Consider the following 13,171-nt stretch of genomic DNA (forward strand, 5'->3'; position numbering starts at 1 on the left):
GTCTTGTCATTTGTTATTTGCCAATTGTCAGAGGTTCTTTTAGATGTTGAGGCCTTGTGGGTTGTAATGAAAAAGATGGAAGTTCGACATGGACAGACTAATCTTGGTAGTTTTGCAGAGTAGACTTTGGTAGCGCCACTTAAACTGCCAATGTTTAAATTTCATATAATTAGGTTTAACATCATTAAATTGTTTAATTTTATTGTGTGCCCCGCCCTTCCATGAGTGGTGGCGGCATAAAGATTTAGTCTTGTCCGTCCATCCGAAATTTGTGACTGCCTAGCTCAAAAAGTATTTGATATAAATTGTTGAAACCTTGCATGAGTCTGTCATGATATGAACTTGCGCACATCATATTGTTCATAAGATCTGTTTCCACCCCCTATTTCCAGAGTATGGCCTCTGAAATGGACAGAAATGCACATTTACACCTTGTGGCGTGCCTAGCTCAAAAAGTATTTGATATAGATTGATGAAACCTTGCATGAGTCTTAATCTTGATATGAACTTGCCCACTTTCTGTTTTTTATCTGGCTCCGCCCCCTATTTCCAGAGTTGCGGCCCCTGAAATAGTAAAAAAATGCACATTTTGACCTTGTGACACGCCTAGCTCAGAAAGTTTCATATAAATTGATGAAGTCTTGCACAAGTCTTTGTCCTGATATGGACCTGCACACCTCCTATTTTTCGTCTGGTGCCGTCCCCTATTTCTAGAGTTATGGCCCCTAAAATAGTAAAAAAAATGCACATTTCACCTTGTGACACGCTTAGCTCAAAAAGTATTTGATATGAAATGATGAAAACTTGCATGAACCTTTTTCATGATATAAACTCGCGTACCTCTTATTTTTCGTCTGGCTCCACCCCATATTTTTAATGTTGTGGCGCCTGAAAAAGTCAGAAATGCACATTTTCCCCTAATGACGTGCCTAGCTCAAAAAGTAGATGTAAATTTATGAAACCTTGCACGAGTCTTTATCATGATGTGACCTTGCACACTTGGCATTCTTCTTGGGAATCTTAGCGCTTATTACAGAGTTATGGCCCGTGAAATAGCCAAAACTGGATTTTTTGTTTGTGATGCTCATAGCTCAAAAAGTACATGGCCTAGAATAATGAATCCATATATAAAAAGTTTATTGAGGCTATACCCCCTTAAAACTGCAAAAGTTTTAATTATTGCCCCTTATTTGTGACAAATGTACCAATGGGAGCACACCCTGTGTCCAACACACATTCTAGTTATCACTACAATTCGAGGTAACGGCTAATGCACACGCCCATTCGTCAGCATCTTGATTTTGTTAAGGTTTTGTATGTAAACTTATCTCGGTAACCAAAAGTATGCCCCAGTTTCGACTTTTTTGTATGTTAGTCAGTATTTCAGAACCAACCAATGGAAATCGATTGAAACTTCACACACCTGTTCACTGCAATGAGCTGACATGAATTGTATAGGTTCCATAGTCCGGCTTGCTAGTTATCTTTTGTGGTATTTCAAAGAAATATGTCAATAAAACAACATAATGTTCAGTGTTCATATACACAGCACAACCCTTTCTTTCTGTGGTTTAATGATACTCTACTAAACCGTAACACTAAAGCTGCCACATTTTCTACTTTATTATGACAGATAATGTGTGAATTTGTGGAATATAGGTAAAGCTCAGAACTGGAATTCCCTATGTCTAAAACTAGGTCCAATGATTGATAAAAAAACCTGGTTGACAATCCAGAGGCCACATTTTCTACTTGAGCATCATGTATTTGTCTGCGACCTAGATCAAGTTTAGAACTGGGTGGCCTCATTTCAAAAATTAGGTCATTAGCTTATGTCATATCAAACATTTTTATCTCACCTGTCACATAGTGACAAGGTGAGCTTTTGTGATCACCCGTCGTCCCTCGTCCATGCGTCAACAGTTCCTTGTCTGCATGATAGTGGTTTCATTTATGATTTTATTTTAACCAAACTTGTACACAACTTGTTTCACCATAAGATCACGGTTCCTTTCTTGAACTGGCCAGATCCCATTATGGGTTCCAGAGTTATGGCCCCTGAAAGGGCCAAAATTAGCTATTTTGACCTTTTCTGCACAATAGCAGCTTTATTTATTATTTGATTTTTACCAAACTGGCACACAACTTGTATCACCACGAGATCTTGGTTCCTTGTGCACAATAGCAGCTTTATTTGTTATTTGATTTTTACCAAACTGGCACACAACTTGTATCACCACAAGATCTTGGTTCCTTTCTTCAACTGGCCAGATTCCGTCATGGGTTCCAGAGTTATGGCCCCTTAAAGGTCCAAAATTGGCTATTTTGGCTTTTGCAGCCATATAGAGACTTCATTTATGGTTTTATTTGAAACAAACTTCCAAAATATCTTCAAAAACAATAAATCTTGGATTCCATGATAAATCAGATCCAATCGTAGGTTCCAGAGTTATTTTTATCTGATTACCTCCCCTGATTGTAATCAAAATGGATTTATATCAGTAAGTACTTATAGGACTTATTTGAAATTTCATTATTGTTATTAGTTGGACAGAGACAATCAGGGTAGATAACTATGGACTGGTTTTTTATCAAATTACCTCCCTTTATTTCAAATTAAAATGGGTATATCTCCATAACTAATGAAGATACTGATCTGAAATTTCATTTATGTCAACAGATTTATTTGGCAGATCCTTCTTTTGTTCACTTACAATATTTATTTTTTTAATTACTTCACTATAAATAGCTTATTTTTAGTAACTTTTTTATTATTGGCCGTAGGGAAAAACCGAGACCACTTTTTTGTGGTACAACATGGATGATTCCTCCAATTTCTAGGTGTATTTTGACATCAATACCTTGTAAGAATTTTTTTTCTTTTTGGTTAAATTTCTTCCCTTTTTTGTTCCTGTCCTTTGGACTTTGATATTTTACTGAGGACCTTCTTGTCCTCAAGTGCAATGATAACAGGTGAGCGATATAGGGCCATCATGACCCTCTTGTTAAGGTTCTAGGGGCCGCAATTTCTACTTGATCACATGACCGTCTCTTTGATGTCAATCTAGGTTATGTAAGGTCAAACTCGAGGTCACAGTGTCAAATGATAGAAAATCGTTCTAGACACACCAGAAACTCTATCTTTTACCTGATCTTCATAAAACGTCTTCAGAATGTTTGCATCTATAAAGTCGAGTCAAGACTTGAAATTGGATTATCTAAGGTCAAACATCCAGGTCACTATGTCAGATCATAGAAAAGCATCGTCAACACTGGAGTTTTCTACTTGATAATCATAAGTATTTGTGAAATCAGTTAGCTGTCCTAAATTAAGGCACTAGGTCAAATGTATAGAAAACCCTTTACACACCAAGAGGCCACATATTCTACTTGATTATCATAACTGTTTGTCTTTGTGAAATATAGGTTAAGTTTAAAACTGGGTTACCCGAGATGCTAAAGTAGGCCACTAGGTCAAAAAACATTGTTAACACTAATAAAGACCACGTTTTTTACTTGAGCAACAAATATTTCTGTTGATATGTTTGCCTCTGTGAAATCTAGGTCAAATTTAAAACTTTTTTACCGGAGGTCACAAAAATAGGTCATCAGGTTAAGTCATAGAAAGACCTTGGACACGTTTCGCATTTTGCTGTTGTGTAACACCACATGCCTCTTTGTATGTTTCAGTATTTAACACACACGTGTTTATTTACAAGATGAACTATACTAAGAATAGATCCAGGTATAAATAAATCAGCTTTTTATGCCCCCAGCATCTACTGATGCGGGAGGCATATAGTGATTGTCCTGTCCGTCCGTTCGTTCGTCCGTCCGTACGAGGTTAACCAAATGGGACCGTTTCGTCTAGCATCAGTATCCCTTACTAGAATGACTTGATACTAATGCAGATGTAACCTGTGACCATTCCTCATCTTCAGACATCACCTGACCTCAGTTTGACCTTGACCTTGACCTCATTTTGGACTTAGGTTGCTTTATATGGGCCATCTCTTGGTTAACCAAATGGGACCGTTTCGCCTGGCATCAATACCCCTTACAAGGATGAATTGATAGTAATACAGATGTAAAGTGTGACCATTCCTCATCTTAAAACATCACCTGACCTCAGTTTGACCTTGACCTTGACCTCGTTTTGGACTTAGGTGCAAAATCTATCGACAAGGATGCCACTGGGGGCATCAAGCGTTTATTGAACGCAGCTCCTTGTTTAAACTGTGTTTGTCCCATGCCAAACTTTTAGATGATTTATACTTCTAAGCCGAAAAGTTCTATGTTACAATTCCTAAATCTTCCATATTCCTTAAGGTTCATGTAAAGTCTTTTGAAACCGCCCATGGGTGAATTTTTGTTTTAGTTTTTACGCCACATAGGCCTTGGTTTCTCATAAAAACTGCACCAAACTGTCCGTAATAAGTAGAAGAAACTTTCAAAACTCGTTATTTTCTTTTGAACAACACATTTAATGATTTTGTCATACCACATGTGCTTTGACTGTTCATGTTCTATTTTGTAGAAGATATCAAGCTTCTTTTTCAAAAGTATTTGTCATTACTTTTATAATTATTGTGTGTCTAACATATTTGTCCAGGTACTCCAGGAGTTGAAAGTGTTGCAACAATTGTACATTTAAAAAAAATGCAAAAATTGCAAAATGAGAGTGAAAGTAGAGCTGTCAAAATGACCAAAAAAAAAACCCTGCAGTTTTTCAAAACGGTGATAATTAATATACGGATGAATATTTACAAAATGGCGTGTAAACGCATCACTTCCGGTAAACGAGATCTCATTCAGTTGTCACGTTTTTTGGGCGAGATTTGCTCTATAGGCATACAGACACTAAATAGCCTGAGCACCTATGAAAAAATGGTAGTCGCATAATGGCGGATTCAAATAGTTCTCAGTTTTTTTTTGCTGTAAGAAGGAGTTTTCCTTGAAATCATTGCTATATATTGGTTGAAATCATATTGCATGCCTATACTTGACATACTGGTAGCATTTGCATGTTGAAAAAAGACTCCAAACTGATTTAACATGTGAAATTTATTCATACACCCCTACCCTAAATTGTGATTGTCATTTCAGTGTAAAAATTACGGTGTGTCCGTTTGACCAGAAATATTTTTCTTGCATCAAACATGACCCCTACTTTTCTTTGGATATTTTTACAGTATAAATGTTGCTCTACAAGGAAATGTAAGTTAAAGAAATTTAAAATGGGTCTAGGTGTGTATTGCAGCATTGTGAAAACTTGTCATTTTATATAGAATATATAGTGGTGGCTATTTAGTGTGTTATAACCTATATGCCTTTCAAGTTGCCGATCTATTTATTTTATAGCTCTTGGATGACCGATACAAAAATGATCATGTGACCTTTCCTGCGTCATTGCCGAAAAAGAGTTGTGATAAAAATACACTTATTCTTCGTCGATAGAGCTTTCCGAGGTGTGTAAATGATCTACCGCTATTTATTGCAGTTTACACCTGGACTTGACCGTGTCAATGCTTTACGCAAGTTGTAAAGTTCCAAGTTCCAAGTTGTAAACTAACTGTTCTGTTAGTATCATCCTTTGCTCATGTAGTTCAGTAGTTATAAGTCGGCTATGATCAAAATGTTGCGCGATAGCATGGGACAAGAACGTAGGGGAAACATGAAATTCACCATGTCACCCTCCTTGTCTCTCTATATGGTTTTTTTTTTTTTTTTGTTCTTGAATTTCATAAAAATATATTTAAAAGAAATGTTATCCCTCTATTATAGCTTGCGTCAGATCCCTGTATACGAAACAAGGTGACCTTTATAGAAAGTATTCCGTATATAGATCTATATGTTATGAATATTACGGGTCTGTCAGGTATAATTTTCAAAATGAAAATTTACCCAAGGGGTGGTGTCAGACGCTTTACATGAACCTTACCCTCTGTCTAACCCGATCTGATTTCTACCTAGAACTATACGTCGCAGTATCATGTTTACAAACATTTCAAATTATTTACAGCAATTTCAAAAACATGTCAATCAAAACATCAATTATTTACACAGAAACAGTAAACAACAGATGTAAAATAAATCACAACTGGGCATTTTCATAACGTTATCAAGTGAATATCGTTATCAAGTGAATATTAAAATGTTATTGCTTGTCTCTAGAAACTGTAATAGTTTTTGTGAGAAATAAAATATGTTCTGTTCTGTTCTGTTCTGTCATAAACAAATGACTAGTATTGAAATAAGCAAAAAAAAAATAAGGCAAATAATGTATGAAACAGTCTTATGTGATTCAGTTTGTCAAAGTTGTAAAGAGGTTCATGTTGCTGACCATGTAAACAAAGTAATTAATATTTCTGATCAATCAATAAAAATTCTATCCAAGACAATAACAAAATAATTAGGGTCAATGGAGGTAATTTCGACTGCGTATTTTTCACTACTCCTTAACAGGATTGCACTTATAAAATAGACTGGCCCGGTTTATAGGTTGGTCAGGGCTACGGATATGCGATATGTATTGTATTTTGTCATTACTTTTTAGCATGGATCCCCTTCAGTTTTGAACTGTCCATGTTTACAGACACGTTTGTTTATTGTATGCGGAGTAACTGACCAATTATAATAGTAAACAGAGAGATTAAAGCCAAAACTTAATGGATAAAAAATGCTATTGTTGCAAAACTTTTGCTGGAATAACAAAGATCAAAAGGAGTTCGGCCAGGTAAACAGAGCAATTAGTATATCTGTGAGTTAATTGAATTCTTCCTCAAAAACAACAACAGGTTATTTGTAAATAAAGACAAGATCTAAGTAATCGATTTAACAGAGAAGTTATTGCTACTAATAAACTTTGATAATGTGGCAGTTGAGTCCATTAAGTCATGGGGTGTTCACTGATAATCTGTCATAACATTATCTTGAGGTTTATATTGCAAAGTAATTATTAGTACCTGTATTGGAAAATAAACAGTGTCGATTGTATTGAGGGCAACTGCCACATTATCAAAGTTTATTAGTACCTGTACTACCGTTGTACCATTGTATAAGGCATAAACAAATTCTTTGTTTCCGGTAACATACACAAAAAAATTAGGGTAGGTTGGTCGGATTTTTTTTTTTTTTTATAAAGAGACTTTTCGGAAATTATTTTTATGTCAAAAAATGAATAAGGGTGTTATGCCTTTAGAACATCAGTAAGTTGATTTCTAACATCACTGTCCATGTTTAAAGCATAAAAAGTGAAGTTTTGCAACTTTTTGTTAAAAAGCTGAAAAAAAAAATCTCCAAGGCCATAAAAACATTTAGGATCGGGCCAAAAATTTAGGGTAGGTCGGGATACTGGAAACAATTTTTTTTTACGCCTTACAGTAACATGCTTAAATGAGAAAAATGTTGGGTTTTTTTTTTTCAGTTCAAAATGGTGATGTTTGTTTACTGTTTGATATGCCAGATGGTAAGTGGGTTTACGAGGTGCAGTCTGAAAGTCTCTTAATTTTCACATTTTCGTGCACAGTGTACATATTTTGACAAAATATACCTAAATGAATGAGGTAACTCTCTGCGTCGTTCTTCGTGACGATTTGATAAAAGACATTGTGTCTAAAATCATTCGTGCTCCACCTCTGATAATTCATGTGGGGAAGTTGGCAGTTACTTGTGGAGAACAGGTTTGTACTGGTACAGAATCCTTCAGGAATACTGGTTAGGCTAACTGCCCGCCGTTACATGACTGAAATACTGTTGAAAAACGGCGTTAAACCCAAAACAAACAAACAAAATCAAATAGGCGTGTAGAGCAACGTCTTGGCGCGTTGGGTACCCTATGTATTTGCTAAGCTAAACGCTTAAAATTGCCATAGATCTGATGATAGGCGAATATTTGAAATTTAAAAATTCAAAAGTTGAATTAAAATGTTACAGGGACAATTAAAAAAAATGAACAGTAGAAATTTAGAAAAAAAATATCTCAGGTTTACAATGATGTAGAATCTACATGTATTTTACTTAATGGCAGCGAATATATTCGTGCGCTCTGGGCCTTTGAAAGAAACAAGTAAACTGACTGGTGACTTTGCTTCCCGGAAAGCAAGTTCCGATATTTAGTATCAAGTTTCCCATTCAGGAAGTAGGGAAAAGCCCCATAGATTAAGTTTTGCCTACTAACTTAGGGGTGATCTACCATCAGCTTTAGGCCTAAAAAAATCTTTGTTTTCGGTAACATGCTCAAAAGAAATTTATTAAGAGACTTTTCGGAAATTATTTTTGTGTCAAAAAATGAATACAAATAAGGGATATTTAGAGCATCAGTAAATTGATTTCTAACATCACTGACCATGTTTAAGGCATAAAAAGGACAGTTTTGCAACTTTTTGTTAAAAAATTGAAAACAAAAATTCCAATGCCATAAAAACATTTAGGGCAGGGCCAAAAATTTAGGGTAGGTCGGGATACCGGAAAAAAACATTTTTTTTACGCCTTATGGTAATTAGGTAACAAAGTTAGCTTTTTGTAGAAGCTAGTCAGCAATCCGTTTATTATGTATTTCGAAGTACATATACTGGCAAATAGAAAGCCCGATGGTGACTCATGCCATCGACCAGTTACGCAGGAAGGAAACAGTTTTCATTTAGAAAGAATATATTTAGCCGCCTTACGGAATTATGGTGGTTCTATCAAGACGCTCGATTATGCTTGACATAATGCTCGAAGGTGCATCTAGGGTATTCCTCCCCATTAACAGCTAGAACGTCGCCATTTGACCTACAATTATGTCCAAGGGACTGACCTCCAGATCGTACGACAACAATTTTTTTTTATTTCTTTAGATATCAGAAAATTATTGCTTTATTAAGTAGGCCTTGGAACTTAGTTACTTCTTGCATGACGAATGATTCTAAAGGACATCAATAATGATTTAAAGTTTTGCTTGCCACAATAAAATAAAGTAACAAGGTCGCTTTGTCATCTTATGATGTATGAAGTGGTATGAATTATTTCGACTATTAAGGGTAATGCCACAGTTGCCTATATGTATAATTGGGCAAAAAAATTTCCTACGGGAAGAATTTCTTTAAACTTTGTGTACAGACAGAGAATCAAGTTTAAAACGGAAATATGTATCAAAAATCATAGGTACCAAGGCTTGATCTTGAATAATCTGCCCTTGAACTTGAGTAGATTTTTCAGTATTTTCCGACTTCCATGGGCAGATAATTCATCACCAAGGCTGGCTTTCTATGGTTTGTTTTATTTCATATTTCTGTTTTGATTTGATTCTCTGTCAGTAAAAAACGTTAAAAGAAGAAATATTTTCTGTAACAGACATTTTTACGCCTATTCATACCAAGTTACATCGCTAGCTATATGCTTATATAAGAACGACGGTGCAAAAAACGAGAAATGGGCCTTTTAATACCTATGTCTAAGTTTCAGACTTAAAACATTGATGAATTAGCCTTTATCCTGCTAAATTTCTATAATTAACTTGTTCATTTTTCAATTTGGACAGAAGCATTAACTGTTAAAGGGGACGCACACCAAAAAGATACTGACTGAATTGGTTAGTAATTACAAGCTATTTAGGTGTAAAACAGTTTTATTAACAATGAAAATATAAAATTAATGATTTCATTTTTTGCTTCTTAAAATACGTCTTTTTTTCAAAGTACATTTTGATAAGTTATATAATATACATGTATAATATGATTTTCTGCCAATTATCTTAATTTGGCAGCATAAAAAGTTGGAGGCGGAACCTATACTTTATTTTGCAACATTTTTTGCAATTTTACGATATTTTTTGCATTTTTTTTCCCAGTCATTTTAACGACTGACAGTGTTCAAGTCGTTATCTGTACGCATGTTAAAGAAGATCCAAACCAAGGGTGTCATGTAATGTTGACACGAATTATTAACTTTCAAAAGGCTGTTGATAATTATTTTTTGTCAAAATGCATGGACTTTCACGAGTGTTCAAAACCTTTATCACGCATGCGTGAAGACACCCTGAACACACTCCGCCGGTAAAAACACGATCAGTTTATCACATATGAACGGTTATTTGTTTGGGCATGCAAAAGAAAACAACAACAAAAGTAAAAACACAGGTTTATTGAAATGCATTGCCCAAAGAGGACATTTGTCAAAAATTGTGTTTTCCTATCATTTATATATATACACAGTACCAATCGATGATTTTTAACTACAGATGAAATAAAAATTTATAAAAATATAGCACCGCTTTGTATCAAGTTAGATTACTGCGTGCCTTAATTATCATAAAAGTTTATTTTACAGTTTTAATAAAACGTAAAAGTACGACAAAGACACAGATTTTTTAGATAATTATTTCCATGAAGTTTTGCATTTTGAATGAAATCAAGCAGTTCATTTTCACGAATATATAAATGCGAGCTGGATGTACATGCTAAATACTGTCAAATATCCGTTTGAAGCATAAGATATTTAGTTTCTCATTTACATTTGACTATACTATGAATGTCAGATACAATACATTATGTTTGTCTACACTGTTTGTATTAGTACACCAGAGAAAGAGTTCCAGTCATCAATCTCTTGATCTAAATTCTTAAAGGACATGCCTCCAACGCGCACTTTTTCACCTTTTCGAACTAAAGCAACGGCGCTGAAAGACGTGCACTTTGTGTCAGTTGCACCTTGTGGAACAATATATTCTCCACTAGCAATAGAGCGGTCTCCAACTTTAAGGTAGTATTCTACCTCGATCCCCCGTGCAAAGCAAAGATGAGCATTGAACTGGTATACCCCATCAATCGGAGCTGTGAAGATTCCAGTTTTGTCGTTATACGCTTTATCTTCATTCAGTATAACAATTGAAAACACTACAGTACTCGAGCCTGAATACTTTACTGCCACGCGTGCATTGAATGCTACTGCTGGTGTCTTGGATGCCTCTATAAATGAAACGTGTTTAGATTTTATGAGCATATTACTGTTCGAGAATATCATAAACGCAATATTATATGGTATTTATTATAAATGAAAAAAAGCATTTTGTATTAACAATACTATATAATTTGTAATATGGTGTTTCACGAAAATTTGTTAATATCAAAGAGTTGATGATCGAACTGGAGTTGATTCATGGTTTAATAAACTGAAATTATCTTTCTCCTATCAAACAATGCCAAAAGCTGTAAAATAGACATACTTATCTCCTCTATGTCATTGCTGTTGCGATCAATTTTGTCAACTATATTTTCAACCTTCAATTCCAATTTCTTCATCTTCCCATGTAATTCTGAAAGATTATCCACCACTTCACTGTTTTTTTCTTTTATGCCCTTCATTGTGTCAAGGGCATTTTCAACCTTCAAGTCCACATTCTCTATCTTTTCATGTAATACTGAAAGATTATCCGTTATTTCATGGTTTTTCTCTTTTATGCCCTTTATTGTGTCAGTTACATTTTCAACCTTCAATTCCACTTCCTGTATCTTTCCATGTAATTCTGATAGATTATCCGCCACTTCAGTGTTTTTGTCTTTTAGGCCATTCATTGTGTTAGTTACATTTTCAACCTTCAAATCCACTTTCTCTATCTTTTCTGAAAGATTATCCGTTATTTCAACGTTTTTCTCTTTTATGCCATTCATACCGTCCATAACATTGGTAATACTTTTTTGTACATCTTTCTGCATATTTTCCACAAAGAATTCCATACGCACCATTTTCTCAAGTAATTGTTCTTCGTACGCAAATTTTGAACAGACTGGTTCTACTGACAGTGTTAAAACTGATTTAAATGGACAGAACAGAAGTATAACACAAAAAAATGTCTCAAACCTTTCCATTTTGCGACAATATTGCATTATAACTTCTACTCGTAGTGGAGCTAAGAAAAATGAAGTTTGGAAAAGATTCGTTTTTTTTTTTGGCGGAATAAGAATAAACAATTCCAGGAAGGAAAAGATGTTTTATTTTCCACGAAATAAAAATGAACATTTCCAGGAATTCAAGCGCCAGATTATATCATTTTCATATCAATAAACTTACTCACCAAAAATAACCTCTGCTTATCTTGATGGAATGGAATTTAGTTAGTGTGAAATGTCTGTAGTCCGGGTCTGTTGAGAAAGCTATGAGACATGAACAGAGATTATAAAACTTAAAATAGAAAAACGAAAATTACTAACGTTACAGTACTTTGAAAGAGAGTAGAAAGTAAAAACAAAATCTTTCAATATTTCACTGTACGACTCGTCATGTACATCACCGAACCGTAATTGCCATATAGGTAGTCTATATTGGTACTCAGTTTTAGAAATTGTCCATAAGAATACCATCTTTGAGCTCATTACAGTATCCTTTCAAAACCGTGACACGATTAGCAAAGATATCAGTTGCACTGATTTATTTTTAATTAGACTTCTACTATTATATCTTCAAATTTTAACATAAATTTAAAAAATAATTTATAGCAAAAGAGTGTTTTAACACTGATTATGCACGATGGGCGGTTATACGCCGGGCGTAATAATTATTTGTACGACCTATTACCGCCCGAGTGTACATTGTATAAATAGTGTTAAAACATGGTTTTGCTATAAATTATTTCGATTCTAATATGCCCTTAATTTAAAACAGTAGATAAAATATACAAGCGCTCTTTCTTTGTCGCAACAAAAACGTTGACGTCACCGCACGTTAACGTGACGTCTTTCTAGCGTAAGAGTGTTTTAACAGAGACAAACATATTAGAATTCCTTTTATTTTATGCTCTTCAGTGAAATACTGAAATTTATCAGTGAAATAAAATTGATATTTTCACTGTTTCAAACAGTGAAAATATCATTTTTATTTTTCTCTGGTATGGAACTGTACTTGAATGCGAAATAATATGAATTATAAATAATAGAAAATTCCTACTTCAGTAAAGATGTATTAATATATAGATGTATAAACATACTAACCGGATTATAGATATATACATTCTATCAAAATAAAATGTAAAAGAAATCAGGAAACGTAGCCTAATAGAACTATTTACAGTTTTTCTACAAAGATATCCTGACGTCACGCATTATGACGTCATGATGCCAAGCACGTGACGTTGCGCGGACAAACTGGATATATTTTGGTTAAAACCATTAAAAGCACATGAAATAAATGGAAA

The 13,171-nt window shown here is 34.5% G+C and overlaps 1 protein-coding gene across 1 annotated transcript; it reads right to left on the bottom strand.

Moving 5' to 3' along the window:
- Positions 1-10,110: 10,110 nt before the first annotated feature.
- Positions 10,111-13,171, bottom strand: LOC128546581 (uncharacterized). Its single transcript, XM_053517415.1, has 2 exons — positions 11,207-13,171; positions 10,111-10,949 (listed from the first exon to the last, which is right to left on the bottom strand). Exons 1-2 carry the CDS (start codon positions 11,865-11,867, stop codon positions 10,540-10,542), a joined length of 1,071 nt encoding a protein of 356 aa, XP_053373390.1. The 5' UTR covers positions 11,868-13,171; the 3' UTR covers positions 10,111-10,539.

The sequence above is a fragment of the Mercenaria mercenaria genome, chromosome 11 (genome assembly GCF_021730395.1).
Source record: "Mercenaria mercenaria strain notata chromosome 11, MADL_Memer_1, whole genome shotgun sequence".
NCBI classification, from domain to species: domain Eukaryota; kingdom Metazoa; phylum Mollusca; class Bivalvia; order Venerida; family Veneridae; genus Mercenaria; species Mercenaria mercenaria.

Bases quoted from the DNA above. Each gene is read 5' to 3' on its own strand.
- LOC128546581 (XM_053517415.1), bottom strand. From the start codon at position 11,867: ATGCAATATTGTCGCAAAATGGAAAGGTTTGAGACATTTTTTTGTGTT. The intron at 10,950-11,206 runs GTATGTCTATTT...TTTCATTTATAG, and splicing joins CAATGACATAGAGGAGATAA to AGGCATCCAAGACACCAGCA.